We start from the raw sequence: 24,845 nt of genomic DNA, 5'->3' as shown, positions 1-24,845 counted from the left end.
TAACCTAAAGGTTTGTTGATCCTTTGTTTAGGTGTTTGATGTATTCCATGTGCTCCTTTTCCTCTTCGTATGTTCGGAATACCTTCTTCCAAGTTGTCCCATTTATGTCTTGCATATCACTCTTCATCATGGGGTGTTCCTCATTTTTAAACATGTTATGTGCACTTCACATGGTAAAGCATGTTTGTCAAGAACTAGAATGTTTGTCCAAACCATTTAATTTGTTAATTTTATGCTGCTGCTTTCTAGTGGCTGAACACATGAAATCCACATGTATTTGTCCAAGTGAGTACCTCAAAAATATTTCATTATGCAACAGTATAAGTTATCCCAAATTGTGTATTTGTGAAGTTGATTATGAAATGCGATTGTTGTATGTTTGAAAATTCAGTTATGGAAAGGTACTTTGTGTATTTAGGAGAAGTTTGTGATTTGCTATAGATTCCCAAAACTGATTTTTTCTCGTGTTAGCAAGCACATCAAATTTTCATAAGAATTCTGTTGCAAAGTATACTAATTAAATGCTGTTATGATTAAAGTGGTGTTTGAAGTGTGGTAATCAGAGTAATGTGTGAATTGACATTTCTCCCCTCCAGTGTGGGAAATTTGTTATTGAATCTGAAAATTTTTGTCTGTTGGATTTTTTGGTCACAATGTGTCATGGATGTGGGGTGGCAGTAGGGGTATGGTTAGCACATGCAACATATTGTATAATACTGTATTACCACTTTCAGTACATTACTTTGAAGCACCGAAAGTGATATGCAGGACTGGAATAATGCAAAATTGTGTTAAGATACATTGTAATATCATGTTATGTATGCTGGTGTGATAGGGGACAGCTTAATAGGGGTTAGTGCAAGTAATTTGAAATTACAATTCAACATACTGCCTCAGGCAAAGTAGAAAATTATACAAGGAAGGCTGTGTTGTGAAGCCACGCCTTGTACAGACTACACGGTGCAACTGAAAGGTCAGCCATCACCTCCGTGAAAACAATATCGTACTTGGAGTTGTAGTTAAAATTTGGCTGAATAAAATGTTTCCGCTCTTCGAGTTATTCGCATATTTGTCGACAAGAAAAGTCGAGATCTGCTTATGTCCTGCAATTACTGACCCAAAGTAAGTTGGCTGTCACGTATAGATGAAGTGAAACCACTGAATCCTAAGAAACGGAATGTAGTAATGTTTGTATTCTTGGAAGAGTCGGAATTCATTTACGTCATTATTTGTGTATGATTATTTATCCTAGTTTTTTTTTAAATTTTCTTAGAGTAGATTTGCTTATTGTGTAAAGTTCTCGCAAATTAAAGCCGAGTACATGGAACCAATAGAACGGCAAGTTAACATCTGTTGAAGTTGTTTTTTGTAATGTTACGCTGTGTAGTGTAGCAGGAAGGATTTTATTGATGGAGGTAGTAAGCTCCACTGAAACGTCAGTTTTATCTACCACTCTACACAGTATAACAACAACATTCCTGAACCCAAACTGAATATTCATCGCCGCTAGAACATGGTCTGCCACCTGAATGTCTATTCTCCATTCTTTCCTACTTGATTGTTCACTCAATGGAAACCGTCCTAGTCCTATGCGCAGTACATTTTGCGCACAGGTTTACACAACGGATTTGAAATGAAGAAATGAATTTACCGTTGGTGGTATGTTTGTATGCACGTATTTTTGAATGTGATTTGTTTATTTATGTGCCAGTGGTTTCTTAATAGACGAAGTTTGTTTTGTTATTTTAATTTGCATTCATAGCCTGTGATGTGAAATTAATAACGTATTTATATTGCCCTTTGTTAGAATTTTCAATGTACTGCCTAAAATTCTTCCATGCTTTGTTGAGCATGGCGCCTTGAAATATTAATCGTAATCTTGTGTATGTTAAAGTATGTAACGAAGGATTATTATATAACATTTTTTACTGTTGTGGCAATATATTTAAAAACGTTTCGTTGTTTATTCCAGACCCTTTTTTGTATTGCATTTTTAATTTCGTGGTTTTGGTTGTTATTACAGTCTCAAGGAATAGTTAAAATGAATAGTGATACATTTAAAAGAATACTGGGAAATCTCAGTCTGATATGCCAGTCGGAGTTGAGTGAAATACAACTTAGGTCTGAGGTAAGTTACTGGTTTAATTATATATGAAGTATTGTTTTAGGTGGATGAATTGACATAATTGCATTCCATTGATTATAGTCAGGAGAATGTGGCACAAGTTAGAATACAATATATCAGATTCAGAAATTGCATAGAAACAAAGTACAGTTGTAGAAACATTTCCCAAAAAGAAAATATATGATAGGCCTAATCACATGCATTTACAGTCAAACACATGATTACTGTCATAGTCATTTCATAGTAATATAAGTTTTTGATCAAAGTAAGAGGTGAGTCAAAAGGTGCTCTATATGTTTATTTCTAGTTGATAAACTTAAATTTTAAGGTAAGCTTGTGTCCAGTCATGCAAGTGATGTCAAATGACTATCAACAGATTTTATCAAAAAATATGTGTGAAAGTTGCAGCATAGATACTTCAGAAAGTGTCAAGTCCAAATTTCCTAATATTTAAACTTTGCCCATTTTTTTTAGGATTATGTAGCTGTCTCTATAACATTCATAATTTTGTACTGCATTTTATAATGAAACATTTGTATTTACAATACATTTTATCTGTGTTTACTTTATACAGAACAGTAAACTGAAAAAACAAAACTGAAACACACTTAAGACATTTCATTAAAGCACAAGTATGACTTGACTGCAGATTAAAAAACTAGGCTTATGATGAATGAAGTAATGGTTGGTATATTTATGCAGTGCATTGTTCAGAAACTTACTCCCTTCTGCTACCATTATATTGTGGCCAAGCTTGTTTATTTAGACATCTTACTTGTGAAGAAAGAACATATACTGCTCTCATAATCATTGTTAAAACAATATAGTCCACTCCTTCTTTGATATCAATCCTGGCTCTGTATTTTTTGTATTCTGACTAGATCTGTAGTCAAATTTGTCTATGCCTGTTCATAAAAATACTTACATTTCTATTTCACTGCTATTTTAGCTACAATTCACACCACATTAAATAAACCAAGAAACAAATGATTCTTGTTACTTACCAATAGGCACTGCTTTGTTGTGTTTGTACTAATATTGTACAGCTCTTCCACTTTTTTGCATTTCAGTCGTGGATCATACTTTGTCCCTGATCTTTGGTTGTATTTATATTTCAGGAAAATTTACAATGGCTTTCAGATATTTCATCAGAGCTTGAAAAGCAAACATCAAAATCAAATGTTCTACTACCGAAGACTCCAACTGTTAAAAGAAAGCAGAGGAAGAGATGTCCTGTGGCAACTATTCCTGAAGATGGTGTGTCAGAAGTTTCAGATAGCATGAAGTGGCATGGGAAATTACTTGTATACTTTTGAATTTGTTATGGATAATAATAGGAAAAGTTCACAGATCTAGTATTCAGGGCTGGGATAGTTTAGAAAGTTGTGATGTAGTTAGAGGCCTTCTTTTGTATTTGTGAGGTTTCCAGGTTGACTCATCCAATTCAGAATGCAGTAGACTCTTGGTTGCAAAATGCAGTGAGGACAAACAAAATAAAATGCAGGGAAATTGATTGGCGAAAATTTGTTTCATGCATGTGAATACTGAGCAAAGGTGGTAGGGTTTCTGAACTTGCTGGCATATGTGCCTCATGCAAAGAAAGTCATACTGACTGAACTACAACTCATTCTCAGTGTTTGTAACTTCTTGTGTTATGGAACTGGGTATTAGTTCATCACTGTCAGCACAAAAGTTTTTTCCTGTTTCATATCAAAAGTCTTTATTTTATCCTTTCAAAGTAACCTTATTCCACTTTGTTTATCACAAGTTATGGTGCAAAACCATTTGTTAACTGATATTAAAATTGCCTTTGCATTTGGTATGCATTGTCAATACAGGAAATATAATTATTCCCTTTTTATATAACATTATATCTGCAGTATCTGCTGATAGAGATGTTGAAGTAGTAGTTGTAAATTTAGCAAGATATGTGGAACATTTTTGATCGATAGCTGGTTAAGCCCTAATATGAGATACACATTATATCTAATTGCAGAGATGTTTCTTGTTACCATGAAATTAAAAGAAATTCTATAAAAATATGTAGGTTTTAAATTTTTTTATATGTACATTATCTGTGTCATTTATCTTGATGTCTTAGAAAAGTTGTGCTACAAGGGAGGAAAATTAGTGACACATTGTGCTTTGTACTGTAGTCCAAGATAATGTTTAAGAATTTTACGCACAGTGTGAGCAGTGTGGTTCATGTAACACTAGAGCCAACATTACCCCATAAAATGTTACTTGATTGGTGAATATGTCCTTTTTAATCTGATTGCATAAGCCAGGCAGCAATGAGGCAGTCCAAAATCACTGATATGGAGTCTAGGCTTCAAGTAAACTGATGTAGAAAATACATGATATTCACTATGTATAATCTCCAATTCAATCTTGATATTACTCCTGTTTTGTGGAGCTACGTAGTTACTTCTAATTATTCAGTGGTGTGTCCAGTAGATTGTATGGGCATCTGTATATATTTTTTTTCAAGGAGAAATTGAAGATATAACTTTGTCAGAAATGACTATCAGCCCCAGCAACTCGTATCAAACCAGAAGCACTCGCAGTACTAGACAAAATTCAGAAAGGGTCAGCCCTGTTCTGAGTAAAAGGAGCAAAAGAAATGCATCTAAGGTAAGCTAATTATGTGAAAATCCTGTTTTTTAACTGACTTGTCTATTTTTGTGATTTCTCATAAGTTTCTCTGCCAGGGAATAAATTCATCCTAGAGGGACAAGTTCTCTCAAGTATGTTTATTCCACACACAAAACTAATCTAATACAGATAAGAATTGTTATTGCAAAGCTAATAACATGCAGATGTCATGCTGCATATTAGGAATGATTTGTGCTCATTTTGTTACATGTATGTTACTAGGGTTTGTCGGGTTTTTTGGATAAATTTGTAAAATTCGAAAACCGGTTTTTAAAATTTAAAAACCCGGTTTTGTATACTAGAATTAATATGTAAAAATTTCTGTTACATGAACTAAAAAATTTAAAGACTGAAATTAGTTCCAAATTATTAAATGCTTTAGGAGTACGAATTCAAGAAAGAAGACAAGTTGGATTGGTAACGCTTTTGCTATATTTGCAAAATCCACAAAACATTTCAACAAAGATATCTAGTGTATTTCCACTAGCTTCAAAACTCGATTTTGTTAAGTTATCTGGAAAAATATTGTCTAGAATGTATCCGAATTCATGTTTGGAAACAGATTCCGATGATGAATATATTGGAGACGGAGAAACTATTAATCAGGGCAATGCTCTAAAAGAAGCCATGGAAAAATCAATTCATAGGTTTCTTGAGGAACCTGAAGAAATAATATCAAATCCGAAGACACTGAAGGCCGAATTTTCAGTATTTGAGGCAACCAATAAAAGAACAAAGAATTTGGATTTATTATTTGATGCCCTGAAAATGATAAAACCAAGTTCAGTAGCCAGTGAGAGAGTATTTTCTATTTGAGGCAATTTTGTATCTAGAATAATAACAAGATTAAGTAATCGTTCAGTGGACATTTTATGTTTTTTGAAATAATATTTCCTGTAGAAAAATACTAAATGAAGTAATTTATATTTTGTACGGATTTTAGTTATTTTAGTTTTTATTTGGTTTTGTATGGAGTATATTTTATTTTGTTATATTTTTGTAGTTCCATAAATATTAAATAAACTGAAAATTTTAAAAATTAGTATAAATGTTTTTTTACTGTTTTAATTATATTTTGTTCTTTTTTTGTAAAAATTCGAAAACCGGTTTAACCAGTTTTTTCAAAAGCCGGTTTTTGTATAAACCCTATATGTTACACTAAAAATGTTTAAAATACAAGTGTGCTTTAGGTTACCTATCTGTTTGTTGTGTCATGAGCTACTTTGAGAAGGAAGCATTTTATATGAACATGACATAAAATAGGGTTTTGGACCAGTACAGGTTTAAATTAAATTTTCCAGACTTTATTGTTGACCCCTAATATAAAATTGCTTTGATATTCAGTAATTACTTCCAGACATTGAGCAATCTCGTGGATAGACACGTTCTGTCTTTTGTGTGTTCATTTTATGGGATATGTGTAAAAAATGCTTTAAGTTTACACTTGTACATCAGACATACCAGTAATTGTACTGACATGTTTAAGTTCAGAGGTGCCACAAAGGTAAATTATTATTAATTCTTTCTGTGGCCAAAATATTTTATTTTATTAAAGTTGGATTTGTATATAATTGTTTTCCTGTTTTATATTGTTACAGGTTGCGAGTAAGAAAATAAAGCAGCAGATAAATATTACTCTTAATGGAAAAATGCGCCAGTCTCCTACTGATTGGTCTAGTTCAGTACGACAAGGGAGGAAACGTATTTCTTCAGGTGTAATATTAGAGGAAGATCTGCAGCCACAAAAATATAGGCGGTTAGAGCGGGAGAAATCTGCTCAGCCTTTAGATGAGCAACTTGAGAATAGTAGTACTGTCCTGAAAACACCTGAAGTCAGCTGTCTTACACAGGATGTTAGAAATGTGAAATCAGTTTCCCCCGTAGTTGTGTTGCTTAGAATCAGTTCTGACACCAACAGAACTTATGATAACAGAAATAAAGAAGAGATAAAATTATTGGACAGTCCTGATCATGTTACCTCATCTGTTTGTGATGAGTCTCCCAAAAGACAGGAAGAGAAACAGAAATCATTTACATCTTATCCCAGTCATGCTGTACCATCCTCAACTGTCAGTACAGAAACAACTCCTAAGGCGCTTCCCAGCATCCCTGTTGATGTGACAGTAAAATTTACTGAGGATGATCATCCTAGCAAATCTGTTCATAGTTCATATGTACATAGGGTTGATTCACTTATTCTTGATGAACCACAAAGAAGCAAACTGTCCATTCATTCTCTTCCCAATAATTTTAGTGATAAAATTGAAAATAACAATATTGTAACAACAATTAATCCTCTTTGTGGAGACAAACATCCTGAGCCCTCTAACAGTGACACAGAAAGTTGTGCTGTTAGGAGTTATGGCGCAATGCATCAGAGTGCCATGGAAGGGAAACTGTCTGGGAAAAGAACTTCTGTTGATGAAATTGGTGTATCTGGACTTAATTCAACATTTACAAAGGCTCCAGAGAATCAACAGAGTGATGATGTTTGTGCCAAGGTTTTGAATGTTGATCAGCCTGATAAGGCAAATGAGTCAGTTTCAGAGCACCAGGTTACATTACATTCAAGACTTGCACTTCAGAGTTCTCCAAATAAAAAGATGGCAAAACCAAAAAAGTCTTCGCAGATGTTCAGGTATGCAATGTGATTTTCCTGTATTTGATAGACCTTTGAGATTTCTTTTCTCTAATGGTTTGTGACAATGGATGATTCATTTTATAAATACTATATTGGACATTGTTTATTCTTTGAGGTATATTTGATATACAGCTTTTCAGGAGTTGGCTCTACTCTAGTCTTCAGATGATTGGCTGCCATTGTACAGACATTTATTGTCCTCAGACAGTGGACATTGTCCAACATAGTATTTCTGCAAATTCTTTTTTCTTCCTCTACCCCCTCCTTACTCTTCATAATATAACTTCCTTGCTTCTACAGAATTTAGTTGTCTTACTTTGGTTTCAGGACTGTATTCTATTTAACCTGCTATTCCTTATTCATCGGGTTCTGAAGGAGAAACCTGGAACTGTATTAGACATCATATAAGTGGATTGGGCCTTCTGGGTTGTGATGCTGTGTAGCCTTGTAGGCAGTTGACAAAATTTTGGAGGATGTTTATTGCTTATATCTATTATTTTGGGAATCATTTTGTAAAAAAAAAATTTATTTCTCTATGTTGAAGAATTTATTGCCTCCCAAATCATTCCTTTGCATCATGAGGTATCAAAAGGTGAATGTAGACCAGTGACTAAAAGGATTTTGTAGTATAGAACGTGGCCCTCGGTGGACTAATGGTTAGCGTGTTTGCCAAGGTTCGCGGGTTCAAACCTGATAGGAAGGATTTTTAAGGGTGATGAAAATTCGTAGAACAACTTACTTCAGAGGGGAAGTAAAGGCGGCGGTCCCATGTTGTAGATTTATGGCATGTAAAAGAACCTTACGAGCATGATACAAGGTATTTTGTAAGCAAAATTCAGCAGCCATTTCTCTCCCAAGTTTCTCCTGATTCACTGCTAGATGGCTGGGTTAGTCAAATCAGGATTGAGTAGAAATTGTGTGCGAGTCAGTGGGCTGGTCACTCACAAACACACCCATCAAAGACCAAGGAAACCTCGGAAAGGAGGCCTTATGCTCTGGAAGGGGTGATAGGAAATGAAGAAGGGGAAGATAGTATAGAACAGTGTTTCCCAAACTATAAACATTTGGTATCTAGGCCTTTTTGGCATACTCTCTCTCCTAATTATGCCAGAATCATTTAACTGCAATCAACCACATTATGATTAGGTACAAAGTAAAAAAGCTATGAGGTAGGCTAAAAATGTGCAGAAACTTAGGAGCTGTATTGTTAATGCTAACAAATTTATTTAGTTTGCTTTGTATTAGAGCTCATCTGACAGTAGATAGAACTCTGGAACAATTTTTGGTAATTTCTGATTGCCATACACCCCTTGAAATCCTATTGGGTACCACACCAGGAAATACTGGTATAGGTAATTTGTGCCCTAGTTCTGTTGGTCTTGCTGTTTAACTGACAGTGTATTTGAAAGAAATTGTATGTAAATGAAAATTGAGCTGTACTTTTTAATCAATACACACAGTCAAGGTTTAGTGAGGAAGTTTTTTTTTTAGTCCATTTGCCAATGAACCTGTTAGACAGCGGGTGGCTGCTTTTGAAAAATTGCATACAGTGAGTGAAGAGCCTGCAGAACAAATAGTGCAGAAGAAACCAGAGCAGACAATGAGATTGACCCGAACAAAAACTAGAGCCATGGCTAGGGCAGCTGCTGCAGAGTCTGCTGGTACAAATCAAGGTGTTGTCCATACATCTGCTGGAGTAACCAATACTGTAAGTTGGTGTGTCTGTTAGTGTGTTTTTTTCTTTAAGGGATGGAATTGTACTTAATTTGCAATAGTACTGCATTGTGGAGTGAAACATCTTTGGGCTGTGCTTGTACATGGATATTCTCATTATTGATAGTGTTCAACTGAACTGCTATATATCTTGGGGCATTGAGGACTCAAAGAATTGGCGTCATTGACCGAGGGTTTCAAGTGTTGGCTAGTCTCTTATCATTTAAATACAGTAAGATCTGAGTATAACAAATTTTTGTGGGCTCACAAATTATTTTGCAGTGAAATTTTATTACAGTGAAAATCAATAAAACAAGTTCATGACTTCAGATTTATTGTTTTATCAAATATGTTAAAAATGTGTTTGTAGTGATATTAGCATAGGAACAATTTTTATGGCATCATATTATTACAACATAAAGTGGAATGCTCATATACAGGATTGTGTAACTTGTTATGCATTCTTTGCACAAGTGCACATAAAGTATTTCAGTGAAATACCGTATGAACTTTATGCCACTGGTTGACATCCAGGAACCAAATTTTCATGCATCCCACAGATAGCTGGAGCCACTTGCCTGTCACTTTATTCACTATCTGATGTGCTACTTTTGCAATCACGTTATTAATTGTCACCAGTTTTGTTATTACTGTCACTAACTTCTACTCCTAAAACATTTATTCACACAGTCCAAAATTAGCATAATATTGTAATCAATGATCACTTTTCTGTGCCATATTTTGTAGTAGGGGAATGACAGACACTGAAAGGTTTTATAACATGCTTTGTTCCTAGCAAAGATTGCCATCAGTTTTTTCCTCTTATATGTAGGTAACTAAACTGATACCTAGAGTACAGACATGTTGACATTTGTGTACGTGTGACATCTAGTGCACATTTTCTAATTTTGAAATGCTGCTTACATTGACAGTGTTAGAGCAGTGAAGCTTATTTATTTGTTTCCTTAGGTAAGTTCTGATGAAAACAAGTGGAAGGCCTCCCGAAAATCAGTGGCTAAGGCAAAGAGGATATCCCTTGCAAGAGAATTGCGAGAGAAGGAGAAAATTGAAGAACATGAATTAAGCAAAGAGGTAAGTGCATTGTTTCATAGCGAATGTTGCCCCATATTTTAGCTTAAATGTCCCGTAGCATTCTAGTGATAACATTCCTGCATTGCATTCATGAAGTTCCAAGTTAAGATAATGTAGTGTGGATTGTTAGGTTATTGGAGATTTGTGGTTTTGCAGAAATACAATACTCTTATTTAGAGAATTCTGTGTTTGAGGCCCAAGTGGATATGGTGCTTATTTACCTGTGTATAGACTGAATCTAGTTTTAAAAGGGAACATATAACAAAAGCGTTGACTTCTTCCATTTCCCTGAGTCATCTATGTTTTTGGACCATATTCAATGTCTGAGTTTTTGATAGCAGAAACTGAAGTCCTATTTCAATTCTATGTTATGAGAGGGCTGAACATGAGTTTCATGTTAATGTTTACTTCCACTGGCATACCAAACAGGCGCTGTAGCTAATAGTTCACAATATGCTATTGGTCCCCTCTGCCACTACATCTTAATGAATGAAATTGCACCCTATGAGCACTTCAATTGGAGAAATGAATTACTTTATTGTTATTTCCAGGCAAACACAGGGGCATTAAGAATGTTTACTGAAAGCACCAGAAACTATATGATCTTTTATTGTTATGTACAGTAAAATCAATTTTAGAGTGGAACCTGGATTAAAAAAAATCTCTGATAGATGGAAACTGTTTAATATGGAAACAGCCAAAAACAGGAATTTAAAGGGGAATAGCCTGCTTGAATATTTATAAGGTTTCTGCTCATATACTTTTATACCATACTGTGGTTTCTGGAAATTGAGGTGAAGCATTTGTGTCACAGATGTTAAGGAATTAAGCCTGGCTATGAACAAAATACTTGAATGGACTGTTGGGAAAAGAAGGAAGACAGAATGAAAGGAAGTGGGAAGGAAAGGAGATAGGATGAGTGATAAAAAGGGAAGGACCCTGAATGTGTACTGTTCAGTAATGGTCCAGTACATATGTGTAATTAGTAGTTTCTAACTTGTGATTTGTAACCTAACTACATACAGTTTTGTTTATTTTGAAGTACTTAGATCAAATGGAAGTAAATGTTTAGGTTCAGTGGCATTCTGTTATAAGTATATTTTACTGTGTAATATTTATTTCTCTTGTGTGCTTTATATTAATTTAGATAACTTTCCCCCTTATAGAATTCTATGAGTACATTTTCTGCATCAAAGTTTACTCCACATGGATTATACATCTATGATAAATATCGACAAACACCTCTGTCATCAAGTAATATTAGCAACACAAGTGTACAATCTGCTTTCACTGCAGGGAGTTCATCAAAAGGACGTTTCTTGGTAAGAAACTTCCCATTTTACATGTCAATTAATTAACACGTGCTGAATACCTGGTCTGTATCGTTCTTTATGGGAATGCTAAATTGTGTTATTGACCCTCGTCATTCATATGGGTAGGTTGCACATCGCCTTCTCTTGTGTTATTATGGAGGCATGATTGGCCTTTTTTGTTCTCTTGAAAAGGTAACACTGCTTCACTGGCCATATGCTATTGGAATGTGTACTCTTCATAACGGGGATTATTTGTCATGTTTTATGTTATGGGGGTTCAGAGTCTTGTCATCAATATGTAATCTGATGATGGAGGCAACAAGGACCTCTGGAATATCGGTAAACTTCTACCAGACTACATGGCACAATGACCCGGAAGACAGCTCACCGCCGTGAAAACCTCAAGTCCTACAATTTGTAATCTTATGCTCAGCAGAGACTGCACTAATGAACTCGTGCTATTTTTGTGATTCAGTGATACTATGTTAACTGTGTATTGATTATACTGCTTTCATGTATTTCAGGTAAACAGACAATTAGGTAACATTGTATTTGGGGTAGAATCTTTCATTCCCAAACTGGCCGTGAAGCCTGCATTGGATATACAAGAAAAGAGGGAAGAAGAGATAAAACGTCGTATAGAGAAAGAGGAAGCAGCTCGTAAGATGAGGGATCAAAAGGTGAAGGAGAAAGTAGAAGAAAAAAAAAGGTAACTTATTACTTTTATTTGATGAAACATACTTTGTTTTATAAGTTAAGGGATCATACAGGTTTCATTTTGGATTAACAGAGATTTTCCTGATCACTATAAATATGATACATTGTTTAAAACTCAGTTTTTTTATGTTTGTGTGTTTTGACAACACATTTAAATATGTGGTTTTTATGAAGGGAATTTAAAAAGTTAGGGAAATTTGTGTGTAAAATCCTGATAATTTGTCAGACAATGCTCTTGTGGATATCACGTATACTACATACTGAGCCAAGTCTAGGCATGTCATGGAGTAGCTGTTACTTTTAGTGAAGCTTGTGCAATCATGATGTAAACATTTCAACTTCACTTTCAAATTGCACTGTTATTGATCAGCAAGCTGTAATTTTATTCTTCTGATCAGAGGTTGTAAAACCCTCACACTGCATATAAAACTTGCATTATGCAAAGGAAGGTGTATCAGTGGGTGGAAAGTTTTCAAAGTGGTAGAGCAAGTGTCACTGATTGAGAATGCTTGGACCATCTGACCACTTCACAAATGGCAGTTTTCTCCGTATTGTGCAAAACAAAGAATGTAATATTACCTCAAGATTTTTTCATGGGAATATAAAGATAAGCTGAAGCAATGGGGAATTTTCAGTCAAGTGAAGTTGGCATTGACAAAGTATTGGAACAAAATAATACTTTCTCTAGAACATAATTTGTCTTATTAATGAGGAAAGGATTGACTTGCATGAAACTGTTTATGCCTAAATAATTGTTCTGTTATCTCATTTGTTAAAAATATGCAGGAAACGTGAAGAGAAAATGTTAAAAGTTTTAAAAGCTAGAGAAGCCCTTGAGAGACAGAAACAGGACATGGAATTACGTACACAGAAGGAGAAAGAGGAGAAATCGAAACAGGCAATGCAGGACCGCGAAGATAAAATGAAGGAGCATGTGCAACAGAAGAAGCAATATGCTCAGCAGAAGGCGGCAGAAATTGAAGAACGCAGAAAACAAGAGGAAGCAGCTCGTTTGGCCAAACTGAAGGAACAGGTAAGAAGCACTACTTAAAAACTGGAGTATGTAATTCTAAATGAGCCTTACAGATTCAGTGGAGTTTCTTGAAATTTAAACAATGTACTATAAATACTTATATGTTACATTCTTGTTTATCTGTTTTAGTATTGAGCCTAATGGACTTGCTCACTGGCTATTGCAGGAGAATGGTTTCATTTTATGATCCAGAGAACCCTCTTTTTTGCTGCTTTCTTTTCTTTAGGAAAGAAAATAGGCTTATGTGGCTGTTTATTTTAGGAAATCTGCAACATTTTAAGTTTTCACTGAAAAAAACTTTGTCCCTGAAAAGTTGTATTGAACTAATGACAAAATTTGAAAGTGTAAAACATAGCTTTTGTTCCAAAGGTTACCAAGATTGCTTTTTTGAAGAAACGTGTTTTTGCATACTGAAGCAGTGGTGAGAATACTCAGGATACAGCTATATAAATAAAAATGTATGAATATTCAAGCAGACTATTTTATATTGCATTTTTTAATGTTATACTGTTTCTCTTTATTAGAAGTAATTTTGAATTGGTTGCTATTCTGTGTTTTTGGGACCAAAAAATATTTGGTAAGTTAGAGAGACCAGTAATAGGCAAGGTCTTGAATTTCAGCTTTTGCTGATCGGCAGTATGAATAAACATAGATTATGGGCATATTATTGATCTTACTGATGCTAGGAAGAAGAACAGCGTCGTCTCCAAGCAGCACGTAAAAAGGAACAGGAAGAGGCAGAGAGGCAATATCTGAAACGTTTAGCAGAGGAGAAGGAAGCTGCAATCCTCAGGTAAGTTGTTGGTCATATTCTGGTTTGTCTCGTTTTGTCAGTGTAGGAAATCCAAAACTGATCGAAGATTGCAGAAAGTTTATAGTAGTCCTTCACTAACTTATTTTGTCTGTAATGCCTATCTGGTCATGAGAAGTATTGATAGTAGCACTTCACATTAAAATAAACTACAAGAATGAAGGAAAGATGATATTATATTGTACTTAACTTTAACCTGTAGCCAAAGGCTTTTAGTTTACCCAATACTGGCTGGATGAAGATTTTGTGGACACATGTTTCAAATTTGGCGTATCTTATAAGAAAAACGTAAATATTTTTGTAAGTACGAATAATTTTATTTTGCAGTGTTTAATTAAAATGGGATTAAAAGTATATTATGTTATATACTAAATTTTGTTAGAAAGAGATTTTTTCATGTTTTATGTGGCCCTGCATTTAGCATAATTGAAATTTTATATATTCCTTACCCCACAAATGAAATTATTTCCCATTCAGGTTGTGTTGTTTTACTAAGAGTAGTTTGAAATCTTTCCCATACATGCTAATGTCACTTTTTATTTGCAGGGAACAACAAGCTGCAAAGATGGCTCAATGGCAAGCTAAACTCAAGGAAAAACAGACAAAAGAAAAGGTAAGTATGATTTTAACTAGATTATGTAAAGCATGTTTTTAATTTAAATTAAATTTAGTTTTGCCATAAATTAGCATTGATTTTTTCTTAAATTTGGAACATTTGTCCTTTCCACTAGACACAAATGAAGTTAACTGTATTAATTATATAAACCCAGAAACTATACCAGGGTAAATTTATTTTAGAGATCAGTGGCCATTTCCTCAGAAGGTGACTGTGTTGAAGAAATGATTGAAATAAACTGTTTGTATTCGTGAGTTACACATATTTTATCTGAAGGTTTTCTAATCCATCTAATTTTTGGAAGCCTCCAGCTAGAACAGAATTGTAGTGTGAACTTGGACCTTAATGAATTGAACTGTGATTCACACATGACTGGAACCTTATTAGTGCTTATGCCTGTGATGTAATTCTGCTGCAGTTTTAATGATTCAGAATCATGTCATTCAAGTCTTTTTTCTCTGTTTTTGCTATGTAGAATTGGCATGCAGTACAGAAAACACACATGAAAATATTTAAGTGTTTACCTCTAGTAACGTCCATGTAAGAACTTAGGGACATAGAAGTTTGGTGTGTAGTGGTTAGTAAAGTAAATTAAAGCCATCCTGCTACATGCCATGTAGGTTGTTTGGGGGGAGTGGAGGTATAGCTGAGATCTATCTTGTACGAAGTTAGGACAAGTACATTTTTACCATCACAGTGCAATATTAAATTCTTGTAAATGGGGACTTCTCTAGGTATTGAGCTATACTGAATCATTTAATGAGACCTAACTAACTAACTAGATGGCTTACCGAACCCGAAGGTTCATCACCGAATTAACCAAAGCCCTCCACCGGACCCTGTCCTGGGCCAACAAAATCCAGTTTCCTTCAACTCCTATCTCCCATAGATCCCGCCTGAGATTATCCTCCCATCTACGTCTAGGTCTCCCCAGCGGTCTCTTCCCTTCAGGTTTCCCAACCAGTACCCGGTGCACACCTCTTGTCCCATCCATGCGCGCTACATGTCCCGCCCATCTCACTCTTCTCGACTTAATCACCCTCACAATACTGGGGGAGCAGTACAGATTTTTAAGCTCGTCATTGTGCAGTTTTCTCCACGCCCCATCGTCTTCCCTCTTAGGCCCAAATATCCTCCTCAACACCCGATTCTCAAACACCTGCAATCTGTGTTCCTCCCTCTGAGTGAGAGACCATGTTTCGCACCCATACAAAACAACAGGCAAGATTATTGTTTTGTATACTTTAATTTTCAGGTTCTTAGAAATCAGACGGGAAGACAAAATATTTTGGACTGAGAAGTAGCAAGCATTTCCGGAATTTAGTCTCCTCCTAACTTCCTCACAAGTATCATTTTGATTTGTTATTGTTGTTCCCAAATATTTGAACTTTGTAACCCTTTCAAAGGATTTATTAGCTACCCTAAGATAATTTTGCCCGCCTGTCTTCTGATGACGAGATACTAACATGTACTTAGTTTTTTCTGAATTTACTTCCAGCCCCACTTGTCTACCAGCCTCTAGTAAAACTTCTGCGTTCCTCTTTATTGTATTTATATCGTCCCCCAATAAATTAACATCATCAGCATATGCCAATAGCTGATGTGTCCCGTTCAATTGCAAACCCTCCTGCCTACCTTGGACCTTCCTGATGGCGTATTCTAGCGCAAAGTTAAAGAGCAAGGGAGACAAAGCATCTCCTTGTTTTAGACCGTTCTTGATGAGGAATGTCTCAGATACATATTTACCTACTCGAATTTTGCTGCAGGTTTCATTTAAGCACATTTTTATTAGACCCACTAGCTTCTTTGGTATACCAAATTCAATAAGAATATTATATAGCACTTCTCTCTTCACAGAGTCATAGGCTTTTTTGAAATCTATAAATAACTGATGTACAGTCCCACCGAACTCCCATTTTTTCTCTAGTATCTGACGAATGCAAAAGATCTGATCAATCGTTGATCTGTTTCGTCTGAACCCACACTGATGATCCCCAATAGTTTCATTCGCATATGGGGTTAATCTTGCCAAAAGAATGTTGGATAGAATTTTGTATGAGGTTGATAGCAGCGATATTCCTCGGTAATTACCACACTCAGTCTTGTCCCCCTTCTTATAAATAGGAATAATTATGGATTCCTTCCATTGATGTGGCATCTCTTCCTTATCCCAAATTAACTGAATAAGCTTATGGATCCTCATATGCAACCCTTTGCCACCTGCTTTAATTAATTCGGCCGGAATCTGATCAATTCCTGGAGATTTATAACTTTTCAACTTCCCAATGGCTAGTTCCACTTCATCTAAGCTAGGTTCTGGCACCAACAGTTCAGCTGTATGCATTTTAATCTGTCTAATATCACCAGTATCATGAACATTTAAGAGCTCGCTAAAGAAATTTTTCCACCTATTCACAATTTTTATTGGATCTGCAAGCAAATTGCCACTATCATCCTTTACCAAATTAGTCTGGGGTTGATATCCTTTCTTAAAGTTATTAATGCCTCTGTACAGGTCTCTGATGTTTTTTTCCTTACTATTTGTCTCAAGTTCAGCAATTTTGCCCTTCAGGTATTCCCTTTTCTTAGTCCTAAAGGTTCTACTAGCCTCACGTCTCACGTTACATAGATTATCCGCATTTGTTTTGTTTGGGTTCTGCAACCATTGAAATTTTGTTTGCTTCCTTCGATCTATTAATTTTGAACATTCTTCATCAAACCACGGTTTATTTTGCTTTCTCCTGTAGTATCCTAGTTTCTCTTTTGCTGAAATTTTGATGCAGTTTCTGACATTTTCCCACTCCCTGTTGATGTCCACACTTTCATTATCCTCATTTGTCTCTAAAATTTGAAACCTATTCGAAATTTCAACTTGATATTGTTCCTTTGCCTCTCCCTCACTTAATTTTTTCAAATCAAATCTTTCTGTGTCAAAATTTTGTTTAGTTCGTCTACTTACTGAAAGCCGCTCCCTCACTTTTGCTACCACCAGATAATGATCAGTGTCGCAATCTGCTCCTCTGAATGATCTCACATCAATTACATTTGTCTGCCTTCTCTTATCTACTAAAACATGATCTATTTGATTGTGTGTTCTGCCATCTGGGGAAGTCCAAGTGTATTTATGAACATCACGGTGTGGAAATTTTGTACTTTTTACAATTAAATCTTTTGACGTAGCGAAGGTCACTGCTCTGACGCCATTATCATTACTAAGTGCATGGAGACTCTCGCTGCCTATTGTGGGTTTGAAGACATCCTCCCTCCCAATTTTTGCATTGAAATCTCCTAGCAGAATTTTCATGTGATACTTGCCAAATGTATCAAATACTGATTCCAATTCTTCATAAAAGCTATCCTTGATATCATCGCTTTTGTCTTCAGTTGGGGCATGAACATTAAGGACAATGATGTCGCACCAACGTCCTTCCAAAATTACGTAAGACAACCTGTCACTAACAAATTCTACTCTCTTAACTGCTGCCCTAATTCTGCTATGAACAAAAAAACCCGTCCCTAGCTGATGATTGTCATTCCCCTTTCCATAGAAAAATGTAAAATTGTCCACTGGGATCGTGCCCTCCCCCTCCCATCGCACTTCCTGCACTGCCACTAAGTCTAACTTATAATTCCCTAATTCCCTACACACTGATTTCAGTGCCCCAGCCCTATAGAGGCTCCTAATTTAATGAGACCAGGCTGTATAAATGCATTATTATGAGCTTCATACCTCTGCACAGTAAATTGTCTGCTAATGGAATCGCTTATATTGGATGCAGAAGATTACTTTGCTGCCATAATCAGTTAATGATTTTGAAGCCGTTTCTTTAAACCAGTTGTTTTGTTGCTTGCATAGCATTTGCACCAATTCCTGGAGGGACTGATCAGTGGGTAATAATTTTTCAGACTGAAGCAAAACTGAAAACTGTCCCAGGTAAAGTTGCAGTTATGGACAAAACTTTTGATATGTCACAACCCAACAGCAGTTTGAGCAAACAGAGCCCAACTAAGAAGAAGATTCCAAATGTAAATAATTATGGAATTGATTCATCAGCAGAAGAGTGCAGTGAGGATGAAGAAAGGCCAAAGAGACCAATACCTCTTTGGGCAAGAAGTGAGTATATTGCATTGGTAAACAAATTTTGATAAAATTTGAGTTTTATGTTCATGCAAATGTGATATGAATATTAAATTACATTAGGCAAGGAAGAAAGTAGTAACAATGGCAATGTTCTTCTGGGTTTTGAAGCTGTGTATATTTCTCCATAATGTTGGTATGTACCTGTGAATCTATACACTGAAATGTTTTAAACTTGGTGCTAGGCGCTGTAGCTCTTAAAATACCATACATGTTTGAATTTTAGGCTGTTAAGTTAGGTACCTTGTTACCATGGCATTGCACATCCTCAGGTTGTGGTTGGAGAAGGCCTCCACATATGCAGGCTATCTCCAAATCTATTAAATAAGCAGTTCACAGCCAACAGGGGGTGGTCTTCCAGCTTTGGGGACTGGGTGGGGGTTTAACAACTCCTTTCAGCAAGAAATCAGCCTGAATGAAATGTTAAATAGGTGTGCTGCTATGAATGTGGTAATGAATATTTTAGTTTCATAGAAGGTGTCAAATGTCTTGACCAGTTCAGTGATTTTAAGATTCCCAAGAAGGACTTTGCTGCATGTAGTTAGTAATTTAATAAAACATTTATGGTGTTGTGAATAGGAATGTTTAGTACAGTTTCTATTAAAATATAACAAAATTGCAGTGTTTTCATCTTACAAATGGATCTTTTCTTTTCAGAAAAGGAACATGAGCCAGTTCTGAAAAGATGTGAATACAAATTAATGGATATTTATCGAGGATATTTTATCTGTAAGGAAACAACACCAGATCTTGCAAAGATATTTGGAATCAAATTTGTGAAAAGGACATCAAGTGCTGTTTGGAGGACACCACCACGCTATAGCACTCTACCAAAGTATTAGTCATGTGCTTAAGTTCATCTGTTTTACATGCAAAGTAGGTGCAATAATTTTGCTTATATATTAGTTGTTGTTTATGCTGTTCAAACCCATAGTGGTTTGAAGTTGAAATTACAGCATCTGGATTAGGTCTTAATGCTGATAATGTTCTTATCTTCTTTTTACCTAGTCATTTAATTTTAAACTTGATAGTTATTGTCTAGAAAATTTTGTAGTTTTGAGTTTTTGCTATTGGAATTTCAGTTTGTGTCATATTTTACCTGCCAAGTTGCATTTGTCTGTTGTGAGTGAGAATTCTGTTTTGAACTTATTTTCTCTCAAAGTTTGGTATTTGGAACATTTATATACGGTTTTAACATTTGTTGGCTGTCCATCTTGACTTATGCACAGTTAAGCTGGCTCTATTACAGTAGCATAGCAGTACCATTATATTGCTCTGTAGTTAAATCTGACCTGCAGTCCTATACTGTGGGGATTTAAATACCCTATTCCTGCACATTAAGGTGATCATTTGTGATTATCATGGGTCACCTATAATTTTCATGTTATAGGAAGGATGTCTGAAAATGATAATGTGCGATCTGGATTGGTTGTGATGCACCTTTATTGTAAATTAGATGAACAGAATTAAATGAGGTTGGGAACAACAGGCCATGTTGTATGGAGCCTGTGCTAAGTTACCTGTATGCCTGTCAGCCAGCATTCTACCACTGGGAGTAATGTATTCCATTTTGTATGTTCTCCAGTCAGGAATGGATTCTTTCACCGTTGATGAGGTGGGCAGGGACTTCGAAGTTTGAAGAGATCATCACTGTACACATCAGCAACAATGAATATCAATAACAATGCATTAACTTAGATTAAATATGTTGGTGCCTTTTAAGCTGTAATTCTCTCTGTATCCCCATTCTGATTGAATACACCCAACTGCTGCTGTTTTTGATATTGATATGAAATTAAGGGTGTATACACTTTTCACTCTTACAGCTTGTCATTGCTACATACATCAAATTTCATAACTTCAGATTCATCACTTGGTTCATATTATTAACTACTTTCAAAATGTCATTATACTGTTGGCTGCCATAAAATTTCCAATTGTTTTGTTTTTGGTTAATTATGAACATTTAATGCCATTTTAATTGGAAATATCTTGCATTAGCTACTCTAAAGATGTGAGATTATAAATTTGTCTTCATTTAGAATCTTCTAGAATTTTTGTCTTTCAGTTGAGATAAGCCATCTGCATTCCATTATAGAATCTCATAAGGAGGCCTAGGTGGAGCTGAGAATACTGAGTCAGTTTCAGAAATAACAAATCAGAAATCACTCATTTTTCAGGAGGCAAAAATAAATATATTTGAGTTACTTGTTATTGCAACCACATACTTTAATATAAAGTACTCACTTTTAGAAAGTGCAGGGAATGCTAATCATGTTTTGTTGAATTTGTTATCTATCATAAGAACTTTGAAATAGGGTGGTAAGATTTTTTGCATAAAATAATGGGCATGCATCATCACACTTGAGGACTTAATTCTAGTACAAAAAGTCCACAACATGGGAGTATACAAAATGCAGCTCTAGACTTCACATCATTTGCTTGGAGTATATCAGCCAGTAGGAAGTGTAAGAAACTTGATCTTCAAAACTTCCTCCTTTCTTGCAGCACGAAGGAATTGGGGGGAGGGGGTATTGTCAGCTGTCGATCTCTGCAAGATAGCTGTTGCTAAAACTAGCCATCTTGGCCATACTCTTTTTTTTATCTGCAACAAATGTTGCTGTTAAGGCCAGCTTTAATTATCAGCATCCATTTATTTGGTGTGTGCAGTCCATGAAAGTTGTTTTGGCTTGACTCATCGCTCCTTGCTTCATGCAGTGGGATGGCAATGCAGGTATTCCCTGGGGTTAGGGGAATCAACCAAACATTCTGCACTGTGATGTTTGATTCATTGTTACATGTACACTGCTCATACAGTGTGTACAACAGAGAAACATGTACTTGCCTCCTCTTGTGTCTGTTCTTCAAAGATGTCAAGACATGACAGACAGATACTATTGTTGGAGAGTAATTAAACGCAGTGACTATTATTGTCTAAGGTCTGTGAGAAAGCGGAGGTTTTATGAGAAAGACAATAAATAGGGAATCATGTTTCTCCCAGAGTATTTGAAGTGAGTGAAAGATGTATCGAAGATTGGAGACAAAGAAGGATATTTTTGTGAGGCAGTCATTACTGGCAGATTTTTTGGGAATGAAAAAGAAAAATTCCAGAGAGAGAAGTAAAGCTTTCTTCATATTTAAATGAGAGGTGGCAGTTTTGTTGTGCATTATCAAGTGAAATGTGGCAATTGAAAGCTGTAGAAATTATGAAGGAAAATGGGAATTCAGGGCTTCAACGCAAGCCAAGATTGGTTGCAGAAATATTTTAAATGATGCAGTTTCTATGTAAGACAGCGAACAAGTATTGCACAAAAGCATCCTATTGTGAACAACAAAAAATGTTATTATTTCAGAAGTACTGGTACTGTAGTTTCAGACACACAATGAAGTCAATGTAGATGTAATTGTATGTACAGTAACATATTTTTGATTACTTCTGTGTTACACATTCACATTAGAATAATGTAGGATATTACTATAGTAACTTTTTAAGCAATGCAAAAAATGCAAGTAACAAAATAAAAAGATGTATACATAATATATGAGATTCAACAAATTTTATGTAAGTTTTGTGCAAAAATAAAAGAGGTGAAGGTAAACCATCCACTTTTTCAAGTGTATGGAGGACATTTTAAATGCCTCAGAACTTTAGACTCAAATGGATCCATTAATAAGCTTGATTTATTGTATTACTTTGGCCACCAACTACTATGATGAAGTCAAAACTGGTCAGAATAAGTAAGAGCAGGGCTGAATGTGATGGAAATGTGATTCTTGTTTCAGCCAGGACATCCATCAGAAGGCAGATGGAAATCCGTACCAGTATCAGGCACACAAGAGTCTGTGTATCTGGTAAACATGCTGCATATTTCATTGCCTGCTTTATTGGCCTTACCAAGATAAACAAATAATTTAGAATTATCAGGCATCAGATTGTGCAGTCCAAAATAGAGCACCCATGAATGTTTCTTGCTCTGGGGACTTGATGGCAGATACAGGTCTGCATGAAAGTGAATGTAAATTCTGTGGTAGCCTTATGGTTCTTGTTCATACCACTTTGATCTAGCAGTAAGTGTGTTTGAAAGCAATATCTGCCTGTTTAGCAGTATGTGATAAAGGACTTAATCATTGTGCCATTTTCCTCACATTTAATATGAGTCAGCCTGTGGTCTTTAAAATCAAAGGACATCATCTTCGTTGTATTGTAGACAGAACACATTTGACAGGAACATGAAGTAGGATGTTGGAAACAAGGAAAATACCTGTTTTGTATCTAACCATGAATCATGATATTGTATCTACTTTCCTAATGTGTTAGTGTCTTACAAATTTGTGGCAGATTTCACATCTGTCTTTTCGATTGGATTCCCATTTATCCTCAGGCTTCTGAAATGCCATGAAAGGCAAACAGTGCATTTCTACAAATGTTTACTTTCATATCAAACTTTACAACAAAATACCTGAAAGTGGCTCTTCTACTTGCCATATCTGTCAGGTTACACTGAGAGTAGAAACAGCATGAGTCAGTAAACATATGTTGTTTCTGCACACAGTGTGTAAACTACCTTCATACAGTGCATTTCAGCCAATAAGATTTTGGTTAGTTTTCTTGCTTTCTGCTGGCTGTATGTTGAACTGTGCTGCATAAATTGTGTTGTCTGAACAAACCCTATACAGGAGATTGCTTTACTTTCCAATTTTCAACATGAATAATATTTTATATCTTAATTGCGTCATGCTTGTGTTCTTCAATATAATAATTTTATTCACCGTCTTTACACAAGCTTATAGATTGTTAAAATCACATAAAATTATAACATTTCTTCATTTGATATTGTTACATTGTTACATGTAACAATATCAAATGAAGAAATATATTATTACATTGTTACATGTAACAATATCAAATGAAGAAATGTTATAATTTTATGTGATTTTAACAATCTATAAGCTTGTGTAAAGACGGTGAATAAAATTATTATAATGAATAATATATTCCTAAATATAATATTTTCAAAATAGGTGCACAAAAGGGCTTCTTGCTTTTGATATCTTGGTGAGGACATCCCATAAGTCTTTGCTGTTCTGTGAGGAAGTTGATTAGATATAAAGTGATTCATGCTCTTTCCAAAGAAACGGTCTAGTTTTTGATGACTTTTAGTACCTGGGAAATGTTTTAGAAAGAACAAATTCTGTTTGTTCTGTATTGCTTGGTTCTGTTCCTTTCGTCAATGTGAACTGAAATTTCAGAATATTCATTCATTAGGTCAAAACATCGCACAACACTACAGATATTTCCTTTTTTCAATAACATGTGCAAAATAAAATAATTTTTACTAAATTGTGGAAGCTGATAAAAAAGGTGACAGTCTAAAAGTTGTAACATGCATATACAGTGGAACCTCGATATAATGCAGGTTTCGAGGGACAGCTTCAGTACCCGTGTTATAAGCTACCTGCATTATATGTGAGTATGTAAAACGTATGTAATCGTATTGGGGACATGATCACAGCCGCAGTATATCTGAGTCCTTGTTATAGCAAGGTGCGGTATATCAAGGTTCTACTGTATTTTTTGTTACACTTTATATTTGTATGCATATGCAAATATACTTACAACTTATTATGCAGTTTGAAATAATACCATTGTTTAAATGAGAATAAACTTTTATTCACCAATAAATTATATTGTCACATGGGTGACAGAAGTTGTAAGAACATTAAGAAAAAATACAGAAGTGAAGAAAATACTGTTTTGACTAAAAATTCAATACACAATACAAAATTATTTTTTCCTCTTCTGAATAGTTTCATCTTCCCTCTGCAAAAACCAACAATACTTAACGCAGCATGGCTAGATTTGACCTTCCTTGATAGCATTGTTCTATTGTGCTTATATTTTGGTAAGACCTTTTGCTTTCATCACAAGCAGCACCTGTGTTATATGTATGTGGTTTATTTATAGTGCATGGCCATATAAAAATGTTACTA

The 24,845-nt window shown here is 35.2% G+C and overlaps 1 protein-coding gene across 4 annotated transcripts; it reads left to right on the top strand.

Moving 5' to 3' along the window:
• The first annotated feature begins 518 nt into the window (after positions 1–518).
• Positions 519–24,607, top strand: LOC110831846 (Inner centromere protein). 4 transcript variants are annotated; one of them, XM_087351810.1, is made up of 15 exons: positions 519–1,122; positions 2,024–2,128; positions 3,244–3,382; positions 4,617–4,759; positions 6,379–7,418; positions 8,913–9,129; positions 10,104–10,226; positions 11,393–11,548; positions 12,064–12,248; positions 13,043–13,289; positions 13,976–14,082; positions 14,647–14,713; positions 18,623–18,830; positions 19,512–19,730; positions 20,440–24,607. In XM_087351810.1, the coding sequence occupies exons 2-14, from the start codon at positions 2,042–2,044 to the stop codon at positions 19,694–19,696; spliced, it is 2,904 nt and encodes a 967-aa protein (XP_087207936.1). In that variant the 5' UTR covers positions 519–1,122; positions 2,024–2,041; the 3' UTR covers positions 19,697–19,730; positions 20,440–24,607. The 4 variants fall into 4 exon arrangements, with proteins under 4 accessions (XP_087207936.1, XP_021923966.1, XP_021923967.1 ...); XM_022068274.2 differs by lacking the exon at positions 519–1,122 and adding an exon at positions 1,467–1,659 and having other exon boundaries at positions 22,638–24,607; XM_022068275.2 differs by lacking the exon at positions 519–1,122 and adding an exon at positions 1,468–1,659.
• Positions 24,608–24,845: the final 238 nt, after the last annotated feature.

Source organism: Zootermopsis nevadensis, unplaced genomic scaffold, assembly GCF_977971745.1.
Source record: "Zootermopsis nevadensis isolate Lab colony 2312 unplaced genomic scaffold, Znev_1.0 Znev_ptg000002l, whole genome shotgun sequence".
Lineage (NCBI taxonomy): Eukaryota > Metazoa > Arthropoda > Insecta > Blattodea > Termopsidae > Zootermopsis > Zootermopsis nevadensis.
The sequence above is the reverse complement of the archived record's forward strand: the minus strand, read 5'-3'. Positions and strand labels throughout refer to the sequence as shown.